The sequence below is a fragment of the Mus caroli genome, chromosome 6 (assembly GCF_900094665.2).
Source record: "Mus caroli chromosome 6, CAROLI_EIJ_v1.1, whole genome shotgun sequence".
Classification (NCBI taxonomy): Eukaryota; Metazoa; Chordata; class Mammalia; order Rodentia; family Muridae; genus Mus; species Mus caroli.
The window spans coordinates 144,016,609-144,040,606 of NC_034575.1; the positions used below are offsets into that span (position 1 = coordinate 144,016,609).

The 23,998-nt window shown below is 46.2% G+C and overlaps 1 protein-coding gene across 1 annotated transcript in view; it reads right to left on the minus strand.

Moving 5' to 3' along the window:
• Itpr2 (inositol 1,4,5-trisphosphate receptor type 2) overlaps window positions 1-23,998 on the minus strand; it is a 394,656-nt gene that overhangs the window by 174,278 nt on the left and 196,380 nt on the right. The window contains exons 35-37 of the mRNA XM_029478274.1: window positions 15,259-15,449; window positions 12,720-12,862; window positions 10,208-10,316 (exon numbers count right to left, since the gene is read on the minus strand). Coding sequence (XP_029334134.1) covers window positions 10,208-10,316; window positions 12,720-12,862; window positions 15,259-15,449 — 443 coding nt within the window. The remainder of the gene's footprint in view (window positions 1-10,207; window positions 10,317-12,719; window positions 12,863-15,258; window positions 15,450-23,998) is intronic.

The window sequence follows — 23,998 nt, forward strand, 5'->3', positions numbered from 1 at the left end:
GAGAGGTATTGCAGGATCCTCCAGTAGTACTATGTCCACTTTTTTGAGGAACCACCAGACTGATTTCCAGAGTGGTTGTACAAGCTTGCAATCCCACCAACAATGGAGGAGTGTTTCTATTATTTTGCAATAATCGTGACCCTTTAAAATGCTCTGAAAACTGGCCTCTAGAGAAAACAGTTAAATAAGCGAGGAGTGCCACATGATAAAAAACAAACCGAAACTCAGCAGCACTTGGCTTAAAATCTTCCTCTGAACGGCAGAGAGACTGCAGAGCTACATATGCTCAATCCAACTGCCAACCGCCATAAAATAACAGTGCAGGCGGCGGGCGTGCTGATGGCGATACAGGGCTACGCAGTTATCTCACTGGTTGGAAATTCCGTATTAACCTAATGTATATTTTAGTTACTTTTCCTTTTGCTGCGCGCTGACAAGAAGTAACTTGAAGGAAAGGGGACCAGAAGGCATTGGCAGGAGTGAAAGGCATCTGGTCACGTGGTGTCTGTAGTCGCAAACACAGGACAAGAGATGGGGCCAGACTATAAAATCTCAAAGCCCCTCCCCGGAGAATCATTTCCACCAATGAGATGCAACCTCATTTCTACCACCTCGCTCATGAGCGCCACCTGCTGGAGAGCACTGATTCAAGCACACAGTCTCTGAACTATTCACAGTCCATAATCATGATTCAAGTTTAAAATTCATACTTTTGGACTAAGACATATGCATTTATCCTTTTAGAGGAGGACAGAATAATTACCTCAACCAACCAATCACTCAATGCCATCCTGATGAAGGGTGAAGTGAATCACATGCTTCCACAAACCAATGCAAGACAAAATATTTAGTTAAAACCATGAAAGAAAAAAAATTCCAATGTAAAGGGAAAAGCCATGCTTTGTCTCTAAACATTTGATAGCCCCCTTTTTGAAAATATAAACTTTGTATTAAAAAAAAAAAGTTTTCACTGTAATGCGGCAGAATCATTCAAACATGGAGTGTGAAAAATAAGAAAAGAACCCAAGAGAACAACTTGTCTGTCAGTTGAGATCTCAGAGATTAATATTTATGAAAACAATTGGCAAACCACAGCATATGCTCCGAGGCGGGAGAGCCTAGCAGATGTCTTGTTAGGAGGCGCAGACGCTGAGGAGAAGCAGACTGTCACCCATATGTTCTCAGCCTCAGGATCCCTCAGCCACTTCACTCTTGGAGATCACACAGTGCCCACGTTCACAACCAAGCAGAAGCTGTCTTGAAAGGGAACTTTCAAAATCCTGGCTTTATGCAGAAAGAGGCGAGACGCAGATGGAAAGCCAGCCAAATGACTTAATCTGAGAGTCCATCTGTGGAAGTTGTGCCGGGGAAAGCATGGTATTTTGTCCTTGTAGCCCATCTCACATCTCTTGCCTCATGTTTGGTCAACAATATTCCAACACCTTAGGAGAGGTAACCCTGCCCCCTTTACACCAGATTGCCTTAGGGATAAATGGCTAGTCTCCTGCCTCAGCTGCTCACCAGTGGACTATTAACCCTGAGACTAATATACACTAGGATGAACGAGCTGAGTGGGTGGGAAGTTAGAGGGATATGAAGTCCTGATTAAGTCCAGGGATGGCCAAACGGGGCACAGCTGAAAGCAAAGGGAGTGGACAGCAGGGTGGAGGACTGGGTGTTGGGATTTCCAGATTAGGGGCTGCATAGTCAGTGGCTCCTAGAGGTGCAAACTCTCAGGGGGTCTCAAGAAGGGTGATGGAGCAGAGAGGTCACAGAAGGGGTAAAGGTTGAGAGCTGAGAGGCTAGAGTATTAACAGCAGGATGGTATGGAAGGAAACACCCTGTGACTAGTGGGTGTCACCTATAGCACTAGATATGCCTAAGGGTCAGCTGGATGGAGGGAGGGGAGGGAGGGAATATCGGCAGGTGTCAGGATGATGTAGTCAAAACCTCCACCCCAGAAAGTGCTAGGATCTCAAAAGTAGGACAGGAATCAGCCCTGAGGGAGCAGTGGAGAAGCACACACACACACACACACACACACATGCACGCGCGTGCTCCTGACTCCAAGGATGAGGGAGAAGCAAGTGGCTATCCAATGAAGAGCTGAGAAAACATTGGGCCAGGGGAAGAGAGCTCTCCCGGGGAAAGGGAAGGGACACAAGTCACAGAGGGAGAGAAGAGGAAGAGGGGGAGAAGAGGAGATGGGGAGCAAAGCCTGTGGGGAAACAAAGGCTGCCTGCACCCCAACCCCGGGGAGGGTAGCTCTACAAGGTTTGAGGTTTGCACTGTTCACTGACTGGGAAGAGCAGAATGAAATTTCTATCAGGGCTGTCCTTTTGAGAAATAAGATGTTGAGCCTGGGAGGCAGAAGTCTCGTCTGACTCCGCCTAAGAGATGACCAGTTCTCCATAGGTCACAAACTATGCTTTTCCTAAATCAATGGCTACATGCACCCTGGAGGTTGGTATATTGATATAGCAATCCCACACTGGCATTGTGGGATTATTGCTTGCTATGGGACCAACAACTCTCCCCACCCGCCCCACTTGACTATACTCTGACAGGGCAAGAGAACCTGAAGTAAGTGGGCTTGATGCTTCAAATAGAAATCACTTAAATACACATTTCTGTAGTACCCTTAGGCCGGCCTCTCTCTCTCTCTCTCTCTCTCTCTCTCTCTCTCTCTCTCTCTCTCTCTCTCTCTCTCTCTCTCTCTCTCTCTCTCATTCAAATCATCCCAAGGTCTCACTAGATACCCTGGGCTCCTCATACCAAGCTACCTTGCTATGTGCCTAACACATTTCTTTTGCTTTCCCAGGCTGTGCTTATGTAAGAAGTGGAGTCTGAGATTTGAATCGTAATTACAATTCAGACAAAAGCTAACTGTAAAAAACTGAACCTCCAACTCTACTGGGCAATCTGCAAACACTCAAACTGATGGTGTTGTTTTGCTTAAAGGAGGGAATAGCCAGAAAGGCTTCAGAGTCTTGGGCTCCAGGTGGAACAGGCAGGAACCAAGCCGATGCAATGCTGAAGGACTCGGTACATGGTAGACGTTCAAAAACCACCAAACACAGATGAAATGTGGTCTGTGGTCTGCACTGCCTTAACAAAAAGCTCTCTCTTCCTCCGCAGCCATGTGCAGCACTCCTACAGCTCTGTGGCTGACACCTCAGTGCATTGAGAGGCAGCCTCACAGGGGAACCTAGACTCTCACTGTAGACTCCGTAGCTACATGAGCTGGGTCTGTCCTGACTCCACTGTGCTTTGCTGTGTAAACTCTGACACAGCTGTTACCTTCTCGGTGGTGATTTCTCTGTGATTTAATTGTTACATGGTTTAAATGAATTACAGTGTAAACGAAAATTCTTGAGAAGAATCTGTGTCCGGCTGTAAACAAAAGCCTCCCGGAAGAACTCGTGCCTGCAGACTGATGGATAAATTGGAATTTCAGTACTGTGGAGAGACTGGAATTTTGTGGTCTCGGAGCCTAATCACTTTATCTTGGGCTAGCTTTAGTCTTCTGGGACAGCCATTCCTTGTACCACCCTTTATCTGAACTACCTGTGGTAATAACTAAAGACAGAAGCAGAAAAATGAGTCTGCAGCCGGAGCTTGACAGAATGAGATGGAATGTAAGCAGCATTTGGTCTAGCAGCATTACTTAATTCCTGACTCACAATGTAACACAGTAGAAAGAAGCAGGAGAAACCCGGGATTTGTGTTCACAATCTGCCGGCTTAGAGGCACGAGCCACTTACTGGAAGGCTTTCCCCCTCTGCCTTTCTTTTTAGTTTTAAAATGAAGATTAGGAGTCTGAGGCTCTGCAAGTCTCTACATCTGAGTGGATGCAGTTAGCATGTTACCTAGCTGACAGCTCTTCTAGATATGGATGTGAGAACAAAGTAACAACAAGGTTTTGGTGCGGGGTTCACTTGGCTATGAGAGGTCTCATCCTGAAACAGATCAAGCCGATGCTTGATTTTCAGACTGTGCACTCTTCAGACTGCCTGTTCCTTCTCCAAACAGTTGCACCACCAGATCTAACCCATGTTGTGCTGTGGGGCTCTGACACTGCTGGGGTCGGCACTTAGGGATGCTGCAGCCAACCCTGGCTTTGTTCAGGGATTCCTCTAGGCTCAAAATCTCCAGGGTGTGTCTTCTCAAGGTCATTAGCTGAGTCTCTAGCACATTCTGCCCAGGCTCTTCTCAAAGCTGGGAGCGGGTGCGGGAATGGAAGCCCTCCTCCTGGCAGTCCTTCAGAACCACATTTGTTCTCAAAGCTGAGCACCCACTGAGCCTGGCACAGGGTTTGGGGTATAACACCTTTCCATCTTCCTTTCTGCTTTGCAGACCTCACAGTGGGTGCCCGCTACAACACCTCACTAAACACTTGCTGTGTCTGAGACACGGCTCCTCCACCGGCCTCCTGTGCTAAAGGTCTGAACAGCTGGTCTGACTTTGCAGGTGTGTGAGGTGTGAGGGGCACAGGGATATGCAAAGCAGGATTTCAAGTGACTTCTCTCTAGAGCAGCAAAGGCTGCTGCCATCCTTACAGTGATAAGGCCTGTGTGAAGGCCATCGCTCAGCAATGGTTGTATGCACAGCAAAGTGCTAAACACTGGACGCTTCTCAGTGAAGATCAAGTCCGCCCTCAAGAAGCCCAACAGGGTGTGGCATGTGGATAGAAACAAGGGGAGGTGGAGTAGGGTACAGGACTTTGTGCGATCTCAGCTCTGAGGGGGGATGCAGGGATGCAGCTTAGGTGACAAGCCTGTCTCACCCTGGACAGGTTCTTAGTTTCTTTAAACTGGCAGCACACACCAAAGGGATCATCCTTAAGGAATCCTAAAGCAAGGTCCAAAGTCAGGCAAACACCAGCCCTATAAATGCCATGATTATAAAAGACAGCAAGGCTGGGTGTGCTAGCCTGTGTCTTTAATGTCAGCACCAGGAGGGCAGAGACAGAAGCAGGCAGATCTCTGTCGATTCCAGGCTAGCAGGTTCCAGCACAGCCAGAGCTACAAAGTAAGCCCCTGAATCTAATTAATTAATTAGTTAGTTAACCAACAAAACGGAACAAACTGAAGCTAAAGTGATCATGTAGAGTGTTGTGGAAAAGTCTGTGTCAGACTGAGGCAGAAATGATTATCGCTGCAATTCATCTGAGTGTTTTGGTTTTCTTTTGTTTTTGGTTTTTCAAGACAGGGTTCCTCTGAGTAGCCCTGGCTATCCTGGAACTCACTCTGTAGACTAGGCTGGCCTCCAACTCAGAAATCCGCCTGCCTCTGCCTCCCAAGTGCTGGGATTAAAGGCATGCACCACCACCGCCCGGCTTGTGTTTTTGGTTTTCTTGTTTCTTGCCTCTGTCCTTGGCTTTGGTTTGCCTTTCCTTGGTTTGGGCCTGTGGCTTTCTTTGAGTTACCATGTCAGCAGCCTTGTGAAGATGACAGCTGGTGGTCAGTCTCTGAGCACAGGCAAGATTTTCATGATGACCTTCCAGTCCTAGATCTCTAACGATTTAGAACTCAAGCCGGGCAGAGGGGGTTACAGTCTCAGATTCTGAAGCAAGAGAGAGCACCACCAGGGTGTGAACAACTTCAGGTATTTCCAGTAAGGTCACAACAGCAATTAGACCAAACTCACTGCGTCTATAGCCCCACATGCCCCAGCAACTGAAAAGAAGGCATTCATAAAAGCCACCAGTGTTTTTAGTTCATTTGGCAATCATTTTGATGTTCTGAACTGCATGATAACTCTAGTTCAGTTCTCAGCATTGGGTTTCAAAGGCAACAGTAACTAGCTTAGCATCCGTCAGCCCTGTTTCTTAATCCATTATGCACATTGTTTTATTTAATACTCCCCCGGGTTCACAGGCAGCATTGCTGTCTCCTGGGTACTGAGGAAGAGAGAGAAGAGAGCCGTGTGCACTCCAGCCTATGCATCTTGGCTCCTGACCTGACACTGCACATCTATCCCATACCACCCCACACCCCAGTCTACAGGGCTCTTTCTGGCCCCTGACAACCTCAAAGAAATCTCCACTCAGATTTGAACCTGCAAACCCTCAACACACAAAAGAAAGACGTGTGGTCCCCCTGAGCAACACCCGTGTGTGTGCACAGGCACGCTATAGTGGTAGGCTGGATAAATGCCCAGTCCAAACATGCCCACAACTTGGGATATCTCTAGATAAAGAACCTGTGACTGAGGCACTTTACAGATAAAGGTGAGATTAAGTGAAAGATCTCAGCAAGGAGCAGGAGTTACACCAGATTGTTAAGTCAATGTAACCAGGGGTCTCAAGAGGGAGACAAGAGTCTCACATAAAAGGATTGCCCATTCAAGGAGGGAGAAGGAACAAGAAGAAAGAGAAGGGAGAGTGACTGGGAAGGCGTTCATGAATGGACTTTGAAGACATAAGAGCCTGAGGTAGTTTGAATGAGATAAGCTGCCACAGGCTTATATTTTAATGTTTAGATACTGGCACTAAGAGATGTAGCCTAGTTAGAGGAAGTGGGTCACTGGGTGTGGGCTTGGGGTTTCAAATGTTCAAGCCAGGACTCACTCTCACTCTCTCTCTCTCTCTCTCTTTCTCTCTCTCTCTCTCTCTCTCTCTCTCTCTCTCTCTCTCTCCTGCTGCCAGATATAGAGCTCTTGGCTGCTTCTCCAGCGCCATGTCTGTCTGCATGCTGCCATGCTTCCTGCCATGATGCTAAAAGACTGAACCTCAGAACCTGTAAGCCAGCCCCAATGAAATGTTATCCTTTATAAGAATTGCCATGGTCATGGTGTCTCTTCACAGCAACAGAAACCCTAACTAAGACAGGGTACATGAGCCAAGGCATGCAGGAGGCCTCAAGAAACACATGGAACTAAGAAATGAATATGGCCCCACAGCCTCCAGATGGAGTATACCTCTGCTGACATGTTGATCTGATTTTAACCTTTGGCCTCCAAATCTGAACGATGGTGAGTTTGTTAAGACATTTTAAGACAGTAAGGTGCGAGTGAACAGGGAAGTAAGACAATCCTGAAACATTGCCTGTTGTCCCACTACTGAAGCCCAGGCTTTTCCTACAACCCCTAGTGACTGGCAGAATAGTCGCTCTGCCCAGCCTGCTACCCAGCACCAGTTCACACAGGCCTGAGTCACCTGTGGACACAAGGGGGCACCCAGTGCTGTCTGGAGGCAGACACTTGAACTCTTCTACGCTGTTCCCTTGGAACAGGGAGTCACCTGCTTCTAAGGCACCCAGAAGCTGACTTCAAGCTAAGAGTATCACACTCAAATTTCTGTCTTATTTTCTTGTTAGTAGCCATGGTAACTAGCAAGGTAAGAACCCTGGCACTCACTAAGCCCTCTGCCAATGTTCCCTTGCACATTTACACACACACACACAGACACACAGACACACAGACACACACACCTCTTTATTGTTTTTGTAGAGGTTTATCTGATTCTCTGCTTGTCTGAAGTGCTCTGATGGCCAATCCTGGCTGTCAACTTGGCACACCTGGGAAGGGAGACCCTCGACTGAAGAATTCCCTCCACCAGATCAGCCTGTGGGCATCTTTGGGGCATTTTCTTCATTTCTAATTGATATGGAAGGCCAGTAAAGTTGATACCATCCCTAGGCAAGCAGACAAGGCTGTATAACAAAGGTAGCTAGCTGTGAAAGCCAGTAGGAGCAAGACAGTAGACAGCGTCCCTCCGTGGTCTCTGCTGCAGTTTCTGGCTCTGGCCTTGGCATTTCTCAGTGGTGGATAGTGACCTGTGAGCCAAACCCTTTCTACACCCAGGTTCCTTTTGGGTCAGTGTTTTATCACAGCGCCAAACCAGGGCAGGCATCACATTTCTTTCCCTCTTTCTTTTTTTCTTTTCTTTCTTTCTTCCTTTCTTTCTTTCTTTCTTTCAGATGTTTGCATGGTTGTTTTGTCTGTATGTGTGTCTTTGGCCATGTGTGTGCATGGCACCCTCAGAAGCCAGAAAAAGGTGTCAGGTCTCCTGCAGTTCACACAGTGTGAGCTGCCAGGGGAGTGCTGGGAAGGGAACCTGGGGCTTCTGAGAGAGCAGTCAGTGTTCTTAACCAGAGACATCTCTTCAGCCCCCACACTCCATTCTTACTAATCTTACTATTACTTCAGTGTGTTTGGTAGGCATGCATATGTGCATGCAGGTTCGAATGTGTGTGAGCCACTAGCGTTTCCTAAACGGAAGAAAGGAAAGAAAGAAGGGAGATAGGGAGGGAGAGAGGAAGAGGAGGAGGCTGGACTACTTCAGTGAGCAGGAGCAGGTAGGGAGAGTGAATGGCTAATTTCAGATAGAGCAGCCTGGAAGACACTCCAACACTCTCGCCTACTGAGAGCAGGATCCCCATGTCTGTCCTTCTTTCCATTAGAGCATTCGGAATCGATCTCCTGTGTCAAACTGTAAGGCTCGTCAGAGCAACTATGTTGACATAATTGTTCTGCTTGGAGACCTAGGGCACCTGTGAAATCAGCTAACAGGCAGTACCAATCTGAGGGGTCACGTGAGAGCAGCTGCAACCCTCCATAACTTACACCGAAGTCTGTAAGGTTTCCTTCAATCTTATGTCAAAAAAAAAAAAAAAAAGCCAGCTGCTAGAGCGGCACTGACTAGATTCATTTTAATGATTTGTTGCTCAGACAGTAGAACTGAAGCAGAGGACATTTTGACTAGTAACACAGATACTTAACTCTAAGTGTGTGTGTACGTGTGTGCAGCCTTGCAGTTGCTCCTGTCTCCAGACAGTCTCTCCTTGGTCTGGAACTCACCCAGTAGGCCAGGTTACCTCAGGAACCCAGGGTCCTCTGCTTCCCCAGCTCTGGGATTACAAGTGTTTGCCGTCATTCTGGCTTTTCACTTTGGTTCTGGGAGCTGAACTTGGGTACTGACACTTATGTGACAAGAACTTTAAACAGAGCCACATCGCCAACCCCCTCTAATGCAGGACTTTGGAGCAAAGTCCTCCCTACTGACAACCAATTTTCCATCCCATTTCTTTTTTTTTTTTTTTCAGGATGTGCAAAAGGAAAAAAAATCCAATCCCAGCAGACTTTCTGGACCTAAAAAGCACATGCATTCAGTAACAAAAATTAAACCTTTGCCATTTTAAAATACCAAACGATTAGCGGTTTTGGAAATACTCTAAAAATACGCTGAGGTGCTTCTGTACAAAATTTGCTTGATGCTAAGCATGAAAGAATAGGAACTAGCTTTGAAACAGAAAAGGGGAGAAAAGAAGGAAAAACTTCTCGAAATTCTTGTTTCACATTTACAATTATCTCCGTGGTTATCAAAACACTGCTAGCTACTGCTTAATGGGCACCTGAGCTGTTGGTTGTAATGAATGACTGGCAAGCTATACGTTGATATGTCTATGAATATCAACTGTGCATTCACTAATACAGCTGAGAATAGAAACCAACCATTCCCTTTATTTAAAATGACAGTATTATCTTACAATACTTGGCATTAATATATCTAAAATAACATAAACATGTAATTATAATTTTAAAAAAGCACATGTGAGCCTATACAGACACTCTCTCTCTACAGGCTGGTGCTAGACCTCAATCACCCATCGCCTCAAAAGGTCACCTGGAAATTCAGGGGCTCAGCTTGGTAGTCGAGCACTTGCAAGCACAGGGCCTGGGTTCAAATCCCAGGGCCACAAAGGAGGCCTTTCAGCCCAATACTCCATCCAAGAGGACAACACATTCTTCTGAGACAGACTGCAGCACAGCGAATGAGAGACACGTTCGGTCTGCTGCATTCTGAGCTCAACACCAAACATGAAGGTAAACGCCATAAAACTGCAATAACATGGCCAACAGGAATAACACCCAGGTGTTATTCAACCAATAAGAAGTGCTTGCACAGCCGGGCGGTGGTGGCGCACGCCTTTAATCCCAGCACTTGGGAGGCAGAGGCAGGCGGATTTCTGAGTTCGAGGCCAGCCTGGTCTACAAAGTGAGTTCCAGGACAGCCAGGGCTATACAGAGAAACCCTGTCTCGAAAAAAAAAAAAAAAAAAAAAAAAAAAAGAAGTGCTTGCACAATGTCGTGTTGCAATCCATAGATACAGATACAACATTCTGGAAATTTTACTTTATTTCAAATGCTTAAAAAGAAAAAAAAATCAAATCTAATTTTCAAATACTAAAAACTAAAAGAATACCTCTTCCATGAAGCTGTCTTTCTTCTCCAGCATCTCCCGTAAAGTCTGGAGGATTTTAATGCACAGCTTTTCTTCTTTCTCCATCAGTTTCTTTGTGTGATTAATCAGCCTGAAAGCAAAACATTAAACCTTGAAAAGGACACCAATTTTTCTCACCAAAACATATCCAATATGCTACCTGGGAGGGGAAACAGTGCTGAGGGCTCAAAGCAAATCGGATACATAATGCCAAAAGGCTGTAAACTATACACCAGCATATATATATTTTGCTGAGATATTTATACATCCCAGTGTTTCTCAGGTTCAGCCTCTGATGCTCTTACCCATCCACTTCGCTAGTATGAGAAGATTTACAGCATACAATGTACCATCACATTTTTTATTATATTCCATGCATTATACCACATTAATTATTCCATCACGCATGCAGGAGATACCACAGTATAGCACACTCACACACACACACACCGCCCCATTCCTCAGTATACAGTGACCATGCGTGATAGTGCTTAGTAGACATGAGCAGCCACTGTCATTACAGGGAAAGAGTAACACCGAGGCAGCTGATCGTTGCTGCAATTCAGACAAGAACGGGGCTCTTTTTTTCCGCTGTAATGAAGCATGCACTGGGATTCCAGAAGACTTCAGTGCCGTGGGTGTAACAATCCCAGAGTCAGCATCAAGAGAGATGATTAGATTGGGGTGTGTAACTCAGTCCCCAATAGATTGTGTTGTTAAGAAATTGGTCCTTCATAACCCCGTGAGACACATCTCCCTAGAGGAACAGCGTGAGGTGGTAGCCTGAAGGAAATTACGGCTTCCAGTGTCACAGCAAGAGCACTATAGGATATAAGTCTCCTCTTAGAATGAGGGCCTCGGGATATAACTGATAAGCCGTGTCCTCTGGCTAGTGCCCAGCTAATGCTCTCAGCCATCAGAGTTGAAGAAAGGACCTCCCAAGGAATCTCTCTTTGTCCTCCCGACGAGCCAGGATCTGACTAAGTTTGCTGAGGAGGAAGTGGGTTCAGACAGGTGACACAATCCTAATGGGGACACCTGGAGATAGACATCTAAACTCATGAGTGCTGCAGTTCACCAATGAGCCGCTGGGGCTTCAGGACGGAGTCCCAGCAAGCCACAGGCTGCTGTGCACACAGCCATCCAACATGACAAGGGACACAAAAATTTACAGAGGTACTTTTAAAAGGCAGTAAACTGGACCAAAAAAAAAAAATCTTTATTCTGTTCCAGGGATTTTATGGTCATTGAAGGCATCAAAGAGATAGCACTTAAAGTTGGTCATGGAACAGGAAGAGGTGGGCCAAGAAGGCAAGCCTGGCCAGGAATGGAAACAGGAGAGGTGAGGCTGATGGCCCTGCCCACAACATGATTAATAGTGAACAGGCCAGAATGCCATACTAAAGAGACCAGGGTACGGGTCTGTTACAGGGGATTGCTGGTATGTGTGCATGCTGTCCCTGAAGTCCCTCCTTTCTATGTCAGAAATAGTTTTACATTTTATAGCTTTTCTAAGCCATGCTTTTATATTATCCTTTGTCTACATAGACCTGAAGATCCAGTGTCTGAAAACCACAGATTCCCTCTCAGAAGAGTAGATGACAATTTGAGTGGGTCCAAACCAGCTGCCTGGCAGATGAATGCCCACGCTAACCTAGTCTCCCATTCCAATGCCTGTGGCCAAGCTGAATCCGTGTCCTTCCCCAAGGCTGTCCCCACCCACTCCTGTAGAGCCATCCATCAGCAGGAACCATAGGTTAGATTCTCTGGAGGAAGTGGGGGGAGCTAACTCAGCCCTGCCTGAGGCTCCACATTCACCAACTCAGCTTCATTAGAGTGTTGTGCACAGCTGTGCCAGGGCCTGGCGTGGCTCGTAATGAAAGTGAGCTCTAGATTTCCAGGTCTGATTGCCAATGGAAGGAACGCTTGGCTCTTTGGAGAGATGGGAAGCCATGGGCAGACACCAGTGAATCTAAGCCTCTGGCCATAAAATAATTATAACAACACAGATGAAGCCTTTAACCACTAAAGTCAATGGGGCAACCCTGCCTCTGCCTGGTGTGGGGTCCGTAATGTATTCCCACTGCCAAACATCCCCCTGCCCCACATCTCTCCTTCTAGCTTCTCTAACACAGACCACCTCCACCCTCAGCAGGGATCAGAACTGTTCAACTTTGACTACTTTAGTTAACTCCCTCCCTCATCCTCACATCCTAGACCTCTGCTGTCCAACAGGGCCCTGCACTAACAGCAACATCCCGTGTCTGTGGTTGGCCCACTCACTCCTACACTGTAGATTATTTGTGCCATGGTGTCTTCTGGGAAGGATCACAGGTGTTCTGGATTTTGTGGTCACATGCAGGGTGGAAGCAGACTGCTATAGGCCCTCTCTCCTCCATCCCAGGACAACCTGGGTCTGGCTCCTTACATCCCAGCACAGCCCCCTGGCCTGACTCCTTCCATCCCAGCAGGACCCCGGCCTGGCTCCACTTACTTGGACATGAAGGCACCGCATCGGATCCTGGCATCGCTTCCCTCTGGGAACAGTAGCTCCGGGCTGTACAGCACATCCACGAGCACAGAGAACTCGGCCTGCATCATGGGGCTGAACTGCTGTTCCAGGGAGGCCACGACATCCTAAGACAAGGCACAGGGGACCTACATGAACACCTTTCAAGATGCGACACACGGAAGAACACTAACCAGGAAGCGATGTGGGAAGTTTCATACAAGATAGACTCTGGCTTCCCATAACACCAAATTTTTGTTGTTCATATTTCAACACAGTCTGATTTCATTCATTCATAGTCTCTCCTCCCCTCCTTGACCCTCCCCCTCCCTCTATCTCTCCCAGTATCTGCATATTTAAAGATTTTTAAACTATGTATATATGAGAGGAAATGCTATATGAAATGCTATAAAGAGGGTATGGGCATTATATAAAGGGGAATGCTCATCAGAAACAACCACATCTGGTAAAACTGGCCTGCTAGATTATTTGTTGTGGAACAAATGGTGCTTGGGCTGTTCTGGGGTGAAGTTGTCCTTCCCATGACACCAGAATGCTAGTGGCCACCCAGGTTTGCTGTGGAGACTTAAAGCATGTGCCAAGAACAGCTCCTGACACAAGCTGCACATACCCTACAATTCAGATGTCAGCCCCTATTGTTACTAAATGTGCATGAACCATGACCTCACCTTTCTCTCATGTGTGTGTGTGGGGGTGGGGGGGGGTACCTCTTCCACCCCCACCTCACCATGCCATGGCTAGTCGCTCTACACGGTGACACTTAACTTTATAAGGCCACCTGCCCTTGGCTTCTGTGACACCGTACTTTTCCACTGATGTCCTGACCCCTCCATCACTACATCCTGCTTGCTCAGGATCCTTCTTTCTGCTGCATCTACATCTTCACTGAGACTGCCCGTCCAATGCTATGGTTGCCACCACTATATTCACACTAGAACATTCAAATTGATACTGCCAGCATAGAGATCTGTCCACACCACTCCAGACTCACACACCCAGCTATCTGGCTGGCAGACAAATATCCAACTCCAAATCTTCCCCAACCTTGCACTACTTCATGTCTTAGCAAATGGTGCAATTACAACCGCCTGGGGTAACCCTGATGCCTCCTGCCTTTGCCCCGAAATTCATCCATCCATCCTGACCCTACAAGAAAATCCATCTCAAATCTATCTACCTCTCTCCATTACAGTTGCTGCCTTATTTTCTAAATATTTTATTTTTAATCATGTGTATGTGTGCGGGTAGGTGCACATGAGTACAAGTGCCCACGGAGGCCAAGCTCAGTGTTCACAGCTCGGGGGGTAGGAATCCAAGAATAAGGAATCAGCAGTCTTGGTGCCTACTTCCTGCTGTGCACAGAGACCATGTTGCAGTGTCCCCGTGTGGTACGGAGGATAAACACAACACCTTAGGTCTACAGTATAAGAGAACTAACCTCATTCATGAGGTCCACCCTTAAGATCCTATCTCCTCCCAAAGTGTATGTGTCAAAGTCTTGTCTCAGAACAGTCAGCGAGTGACTTACCTGGGGATGAGGCCTGGTATGTCACTAGGATAAAATGAATTCATACGAGCAACTGTATAATCCAGTGTGACTGAGTGGTGTTCACATAACTGACAGAAATTGGGGCACAGGTGTACACTGGCACAGAGGGAATACCAATGAGAAACCAGGAATCTAGCACTAGTGATGATGATCTCACATGAAACTAAGCCCACCGAGAGATACCCAAATCTCCCACCTCCAGATTTATAACAGAATACATTCCTGTTGCTTAAAACATCCTGCCTATGGTGGCAGCCACAGAAAATTATAGCCATGTGCCACACTTACTATGCCTGAACAAACAGGCCAGACCACAGATGTGGACTTGCGAAAAATATACAAGGACCGGTGAAGAGAGGGATTGGCTCACTCTGACCAAAGGGATGTAAGTGAACAATGGAAGATAAAATGAGTCAATATTACAGAAACTTAATTTATTACATCTATTTTTAGAGTGAGCTATTTTACTAATTTTAGTATTAGCATTATAATTATTTTTATATTAAGGACCACTACTCACTAAGAAATTATCAGAGAGCATCAGATTATATATACTCATTAAAAAGTTATGTCAGTCAAGACAATCACTCCAGAAACTGCTCATTTAAGGGATAGCAGTGACAGAGAAGCAGAGAAGAGAGCTTTACCCCTAACAAGATTTGACATTTTGGGGGCTTGAGAGATGGCTCAGCAGTTAAGAGCACTGACTGCTTGTCCAGAGGTCCTGAGTTCAATTCCCAGCAACCACATGGTGGCTCACAACCATCTGTAATGGGATCCAATACCGTCTTCTGATGTGTCTGAAGATGTGTGTGAAGACAGCTATAGTGTACTCATATACATAAAATAAATAAGAAAAAAATTTTGACATTTTCAACCTCATCGTATTATGAGACACATTTTAAGGATGCAGGATTTAGAAAATATTCACGTCACTTCCCGTTCTCATTGTACCTGTAACTTTTCAATGATATTTCTGTAATCCCAGGCTGGTCCTCCAAGAGCTTCCTTGAAGCGAGGTCCAGAGCGAGCTGAGAGTCTCCAGCCCATGGCTGCCCTCTGCACCGTACTTGAGTGATTCTTCATGAAGAGCGTGTTGACCTGGCTGTCCAAATCGACCGGGATCGCAATCCCACGGTTTTTGGCTGAAAAAAGAAAAAAGAAAAAAATGGGAAGCATTTAGCTCTCGATTTGGTTAAAGTTTTTTTAAACATTAGCCAGATACACTAACAACATCAAAGACTTTTTTTTTAAGAAGGAAAGAAAGAAAAAAGGAAGGAAGGATGGAAGGAAGGAACGAACAAACGAGTGAATGAACGAAGGAGTAAGTCTTCCAACTTTGCCATGTAATCTTTTCACATACTTTCAGGCTAAAATCTGCGACAGTTATTTGAGTTCTCCAGACCAATTAGTACCATGTGATCGCTGAACCTTCAAGATCCTATTTGATTTCCCGGTGATTAATGTCTGAGATGGACTCCACTCCAACATCAATATGGAGAGCACTCTAACAAGCATGCAAGTCTCTACCTTCCCAGATGCCAAAGAGAATAAAAACCCAGACAGAAAACACAGAGCCAAGTCCTGCCAAACTACTAACTTAATTAGAGGGTGTGTGTGTGTGTTTACATGTGTGTATATATGTATGCCCACAAAACTGCATGTGATCAAATATCTCACAGCAGAAATAGCGGAAAAGTTAAAAGGAAAAAAACAACCCAACAAACCTTCCTTGGGAGGTGGTGTAAGGGGCCTGGCTTTCTTCCTGAGACCCACTGATACACGCGTCTTAACAGACTTAGTCACAATAATGCTGAAAAATCAGAATGCTTGTCATGAGAAAAGGGAAGTGTGGCATTTCTACCACAGTGAAGAGGTAACTAGGCCATTGGAGAAACATGAGCCCACAGAAGCCTGGACTTGAAGCAGGCCTTCCCAGGAAGACAATGAGCCACTAGAAGGTGTGGCCTCGGGCACACTGGGTCATCTGGGCTACTCAAGAACCCACCCAAATATTAGGGAAGGAAGGTCCTCCTCCCTCTGATGGGCACAACTCAGAATCCAAGGCATCCATTCTCACCCAGAGAATAGTTAGAAAAATAGAAAAACATTCCCTCAAGAAAGCGGAGAGTGCTAGATGATAGATGGTGTTAAGACTGGCAGAGAAGCAGGACAGAGATTGACATGACTCTAAACATCATCAGATAAGGGGCACCTGGAGGTGGGGTGTGTGTGTGTGTGTGTATGTGTGTGCAAGGGGCAGATCTGGCTAAGGGAGGACCACATGGAGACCCCAACCACCAAGCAAGTCTCCCTTTAACACCCACTGTGGCTCTCCACTTATCCCATAAACACACCCATATGTGTGCACACACTAGTGCGCACACACACACACATTCACAGATACATGCACACACCACACACACATCTGTGCACACCACACACACACACACACACACACACACACACACACACTCACAAAGGGGAGGTTCCCATGTCATTAGCCCAGCCCTTTCCACGGAACTCCAGGTTAGCCTTTCCCGTTTCTGCAAGGACTCCAGGCCAGGAATAGACCTTCTAGACTACAGTGGACACTCATGCCAGCAACAGCCCCTCCCACACACACCACCCATGGCAGCCATTGCCGACTACAACAAAGCATCAGGGATCACAAATAAAACCACTAGCACCGAAAACAATGACCTTCTGTGAAACATGATTCAAGACAAAGCGAGAAATATTTAATTCTAATTGTTGTCCCTAGGAAATTTGAGTAGACACCACACCCTAAAACTTTTAAAGAGGGGAAAAGAAGATCTTGAAAATTAAAATATGGTTGTAAAAATAAACCTTCCAAAGATTAACTAACAAAGAAAAAGAAACAAAAGTGGAAAACTAGAAAAGGAAGCCAGGGAATCTGCTAGAACATACACATAAAAGACTAAAGGAGGGGATTAAAAGATATGAAGTAGGGTGGGGGCCAATCCAGGAAGATACAGACCTGAGAAATGGAAGTGACAAAAGGAAAAGGCTGACATATTGAGTATAAAGAATTAAGAAATGTATTGAGGAGCTGGAGGGATGGTTCAGTGGGTAAGAGCCGGGGATTGGTTCCCAGCACCCATGTGGGTCAGCTGACAACTGCCTGTAACTCCAGTTTCTGAGGATCTGATACCCTCTTCTGGCCACTCCAGGTACTGCATGCATGAGAACACCTACAGATGAGCAGACATACACATACACACATAAAAATCAAAATAAACTTTTGTTTCAAAGATAAATTTCTTGTGTGTGAAGCAGCGTGCAAAGCCTCTGATAAATGACTCACTGGTTGTTAATGGGACGAACTGAGCAGAGAGGCTACAATTCTGCTGAAAATTTAGAATGCTGTCAGAGGTCAGAGGTCGAACTTTCTCCCCCAGAAGCAAATCTTGATGTCTGAGTTATCAATCAGTACCTGGAAATATGACCTTATCTGGTAATAGTGTCTTTATGATGTCATCGAGATGATGGTCTTCCTGAATTAGGTGCTGCCCTGTCCACACTGACTGCTCTGTATCAGAAAGTAAGAAGAGAGAGACACACAGGGCAGACACTCCACATGAAGGTAGAAGACCAGGTTATGAGCCAAGGATGCCAGCAGCTGTCAGTAGACAGCAAGACTAACAGAAAGACCAGGTACAGCCATTGCCTGGAGCTGCTGGGAGAACCTGGTGTCACCTACACTTACTGTGAGACTCTGACCCACCTTTATAGAACTATAAACTATAAATGTTGCTCTGACAGCAATGTGAGATTAGACAAATGAGCACAGTGCCAAGTTAACACAAAGAAACTTAAGGATGTCAAGATTGAAGAGTGATACCTAGAAATATCAGTCTGGCTGCTGAATTCTCATCTGCAGGGCTGGGCTGGGTGGATGGAATGGACAGACATTGGTTTTGAGAGCTATAATCTGTATACAACCCAACCAAAACTCAAATTCAATTCCCTGATAAGAACATTCCAGAATAGATGCCTAAGAAACTTTTCTCTGAAACTCCTGTGCACAGAATTGCATCAAAAACGAGAAAAGAATCCAATAAAATGTCAACTGGGTAGACTCAAGCTGAGCTTGATCAGGAGAACAGAGCTAGGAGCAAACGAAAGGTCCCTCATGACAGGGACAGCCCATCGGGAAACATTTGGTTCCACAGACTTCATTATTGCAAATAGTTACACATTTGTCTATCACAACCTACAACTTCCGACAGAGAAGAATGAATTCTATTCCAAACCGGAACGCAGATATCACAAACCACAACTGTGGGAAGCCATTAACACAACCAACAAGAAGCAGAGAGTATGGGAGGGTGCAGTGTTTCCTTGTAATATACGTGAAAGCGTGAGTCTTAGAGCTACTCAGTCAAGAAATGGACATATGTGGATCACAGTCACAGTTACAGCAACAGGACCCAGAAAATGTGTTCTTAATGCTAAACATAGGAAAGAAGAATGGGAGATAGGAGGAGGGAGGGAGGGAAGGAGGGAGGGAAGGGGGATAAGAGGGAGGGAGAGGAAGAGAGGGAGGGAGAGGGAAGGGAGAGTGGGGGAAGGGAAGAGGGAGGGAAGGAAAGAAGGGAGGAAGGGAGAAAGAGGTGAGAGGAGAAGGAGACAAAGAGAGAAGATGAAGAAGGAGTGGGAGGAGAGAGAAGGCAAAGAGAAGGTAGTAAAGGGAAATGAGAAGAAAATAGGGAAATAGAGGGAGATTAGAGAGAGAGGAAGAGGAGACAGATGGGAAAGAGAAGGGAGGAAAGAGGGGAGAGGTGGGATAGAGGAGAGAGATGGGGGAGGGAGGGAGGGAGGCAAGGAGGGAGGGAGGGGAGGGAGAAAGGTTCTCTTTTGCATTAATAGGAAAATACTGGTAAATGGGACTGTTTCTACTGGTGAAAATTCACCACCAGTTAAGTGCTATTTAACACTTCAGTGAAACAAGAAATATCTGCTGCCAACAGATACCAACTTAAATGCAAGTTTCAGCTGAAGGCTTAGGAACACTGCCACTGGGAGCAGCCCTCCTGACCCAGCGCACAGTAGTCTAGATTCATCTAGAACAAACCCCTGCTGTCCCTGACAGCTTCCCGTGGAAGCACACAGTGCCTCTGTCCATGTCCCTCTCCCACGCTACATCAAGACACGTTGCTTCCGGAACAGGCAGCCTCCACACTGCTGAGCCACACATGGCTTTTATAGATACTCAGTCTTGATCCATGATCAAACTCTGTTGAGACTTCTGCTCTTTCTTGGGCATTTCCCACATGAGCAGCATTGGCTTTGAAGAGCTGAGCAACTGAACACTGAATGGTGCGCCTTCAGGGTCACTGCCCAGCCAACCAAAGTGACAGAGCACTGCAGCCAGGCTGTCGGCTCTGCTTAGACTGTGCACTTATGGGTCAGACACATTAGAGGCTCCCAGCATCTAAGGATAGCTGCTAAAAATACAGAAGACAGGGCTGGAGGGATGGCTGACTGGGTAAGAGTACATATTTCCACAGGATCTGAGCTCAGTTCTCAGAGTCCATGATGCTCTCCCTCTTCCAGACTCTGAGGCCTGTACTCACTGCACAAACCCACACGCAGACACATGAGATATGCACGAATGAGAACAACAGCAATGAAATGTTTGTTTGTTTTTTTAATGACATACAAGAAAAAGCTGCAGGAAGACTTTTCCAAAGACATCCGTGGAAATTTAGTTCAGTGCTGAGTCTCTGTCCCTTGTATGAGTAAGTGCGTACAGCCACACATGCCCACCCCAGGTCCGCCCATGACTAGCCGTTCAACGTCGTCTTCAGTGGTGGCACATGGAGGGAAAGCTGAAGGCACTCCACCATCGTGAACTGTTCGAATATTTTTCTGTTCCCCAATTTGCATGACCATTCTGATCCAGTGTCCTGCCTTAATATGAACTACACAATATGAACACCAGGCAAAATACGCAACTTTCCAGGCCTCAATGTAAACTGTGGCCTATGGTTAAACCGTGACTTTGAAGCCACAAAAGATTAACCCTACAACCAAGGAGACACCAGGGGCATACAAGACAGTGAGCCAACACTTTAAGGGCTGGGAGTGCAGCTCACGGTAGGACATATGCCCAGCACACATGAAGTGTGTGGTTCACTTCTCAGCATAACAAGACAACAGCAAACAAATTAAATTTTAAATAAAAAAAAAAAACTCTACAAAATGGCCTGAGGTAAATTCCCTGCTCTGTCGATACAGATATTAGTTTGAAATCAAAATGAAAAGTGCTGAGTTGGTTGGTTAAAAGGCACCAGGGGTGGGAGTCAGAAAGGAACCCTGAGATTAGGAAAAGCATTTGTTTTGCCTCATGCACAGGAGCACTGACTGGGAAAACAATGTTTTTAAGTCAACACTGTGATCAAGCTGGAACAATCTGGGCTCTGTGGTGTATGCAGTATATACAGAGCAGGGTGAATTCCCCATGGTTAACAACAACACTCAGCTAATGAGCCTGCTATGCCCAGTCATTCCTCATGCCTGCCACATGTAATATGGGTCATATTAAATTTCCTACAAAGACGTGTTCCTTTTTCGTCCCTAAGTTAGAACAACTGCCTTGTTAAGGATGTGTCACCAGAGGACAGACATCCAAGTCCCTAACAAATGAGTGGGAGAGAGGCCAATGCCCAGGCACTTTGCTTTGGGGGACCTTTGCCTAGAGAAGATGACTTCTCAGAAATGAGCCACCTTTATTCACGGGTATTTTTATTACAAGGCTAACCTCCTAATTAGGCTTATAAATCCTAAAATTTTCCTGGATATGACAAGTCTCTTCAGGGGCTTTAGGATGTAATCAGAATCTATTTCTAATTATAATTCATTAAAAATTGTGTGTTCTGTGAACGTTTTTAACTAGCTGGAGTCACTGATGGTATCTGCCAGACCGAACCTTCTGAAAACACATACAGCTCTGTGAGAGGTGCCATGGAAAAGTGCTTAGATTTACACACTGACAGGTATGGGGGAGAGGCAGCAGGGAGAGGGAGCATTAATTAGAAAATGTGCTTGGGTGTCAGCCCATCAGAACCAGAACAGCTGGAGCTGGAGGAGGAAGACGTGGGCGGGAGCTGCACCTGCTCTCCAGCGCAAAGTCCTCAGAATAAATCCACACACAAGGATTTATGTCTGTGTGTGTGTGCATGTGAGTGTGTGTGCGTGTGTGTGTGTGTGCCTCTGTGTGTGTGCCTCTGTGTGTATGTGTGGCTGTGTGTGTGTGGCTGTGTGCGCCTCTGTGCTTTCAATGTTCTTCCTATTTAAAATCTCTACTGGTTGGGGAAATAGCTCAGTCAGTGGAGCATGCACGGTGTGTGTGTGTGGGTGTGTGTGTGTGTGTGTGTGTAGCTGTGTGTGTGTAGCTGTGTGTGTGCCTGAGTGTGCCTCTGTGTGTGTCTGTGTGTGTGCCTGTGTGTGCCTCTGTGCGTGTGTATGTGTGTGTGTGCCTTTGTGTGTGTGTGTGTGTGTGTGTGTGTGTGTGTGTGTGTGCGCGCGCGCACAAGGGTACATGTGTGTGCACATGCCTGTATGGAGACCAGACAACTTTGCCTGTATTTACTGACCCCACCTCTCTCACTAGCCTGGAATTGGGCCAGTAAGCCCCAGGGACCCTCCTATCTCTGCCTTGACAGGACTGGAATTAGAGGCACATGCCACAATGTCAAAGCTCTTCATATGTCTGTACAGATTGACCGTAGGTCCCCTTGTGTGTGCTCTACTGACTGAGCTATTTCCCCAACCCAGTAGAGATTTTAAATAGGAAGAACATTGAAAGCACGGATACATGCTTCCTGTGTGACAGTCTAACTCTACCACATGGACGCTCCTATAATCCTCTACCTGAACAAAGCATGTTCTTCTTACAGTCACCCAAGAACAGGAGAGGAAGGCTTGACTAGTCATCCGGAAAGGTAACGCTGAGTCCATGCCACACAACCTGTAAGTAAATGTATCCTAGATGTCTCGAAGTCAGACTCCCCCACCCTCCCATTCTCTTGTTCCCTCCACCTCTCCCTCCCATCTCTTCCCCTTTCTTCATCTCCCTCTCTGTGACCAGGAGGAACTCACAGTCTTTATGGCCCCAGTCTGCTATGCATTTTGAAAGAAAGCTGAAGCCGAAATGAATATCTCAGTGACGAGAGAGTAACAAATACATTTATTATCCTGTTTATCAGAAACAAATTTCCAGGCCCTGATGACAAAAAAGTCAAAGTCCCTGCTTTCAGAGTCTCCATTTTGAATGAGAAGCAATCAGCAAAGAAGTGAGAAACAAGAGATTTCAAATAGAAGAAATCTTATGATATGAAGATAGGCTTACAGATGATTGAACTATATGACTGAATATGAACTATGAAGATTGCCGCGTCCAACTAGACCAGCAAGCAAAATGCACCACCGGTTCTTCTTAAAGCAGTTTTACTCAGGCAGCTTCTTTCATAAAATTCCCCACCCTCTCTGGTTACAAGTGTTTTTCTCCATGCCCCCACCAATCACCACAGGTCACATCACCTCACCAGGCAGGCTTGCTCTGCCCTTAATCAGGGATTAAGGGCGGGCCATCCACCAAACATGGGCTTGTTTACTGCCTGGAGTAGATTTCCATCCGGCTGGCCTGTTTACAGCCTGGAATGGCTTTCCACAATTCCCCCTTTTATATATTTTTTTTTTTTGAACAAGCTCCATGGGTGAAGATAGAGGTCTGATCCCCAGTGTGCAGAAATAGGGGCCATGTACAGGATTGACTCTTAGGCTCACAGGTTTTTACCCAGAGCAACCCTGACCTTCTCCCATGCCATTTTTCCTGGGGGAAGGACACTAGGACACTCAACCCTCATGCAATCAGACATACCTCCCAGAGATTGTCAAACAGCTTCCAGACTAACCTCTGTGCAGTGCTTAGCCTTACAACCCTACAGAGCGATGGCTTCATTGTTCATTCTTCATGGCAGCAAGCCAAATCTGAGGTGACTGCCCTGCTTCCACTGTGGCAAGAGCTTGCACCACCATGACGGCAGTCCGCAACCAACACATACACCATACACCCAACATGCATGCCAAAACAAGGGCCACAGCGAGGGCACCTATCCCAGTCCATTCTTTCCTGATGCCAAGCCAGGATCCACTTGGATAGAATTCACGGTGACAATCGCTGAGCGAAGCTCATTCATCTTGCCATCAAATTTTACAGTCCAATTTAAACACCGACAGTATTCCCCATCTGGGTTCCGCACCCATCAGGGGCAGACACATGCTCATCACCAGCAAGATCAGCTTCTTCATTTTGACAGTGTCGCACTAGCCGCTCTGGAACCCACACTGGCTCTGCGCAATTTTGTGGAAACATGCAAACAGACCCTCTCCCCCAGGCTAACATGGGATCCGGACCATTCCATGATCCTGTAAGCACATCCTTCCATTTAGCATACCCCAGTTTACTGGGGCTATTATTAGCATGTCGTTCAGCAGCAGAGCAACCTTGCTTATCCAATTGCAAAAAATTTAAGATAAAAAGAGCTAATGAGATTCTTATCTTTGGGGTATGGCCATAGCCTATTCCCCCCTTTTGTTTTATTAATAATTCTTTTAAGGTTCTATGTGCTCGTTCAATGATTCCCTGGCCTTGAGGATTATATGG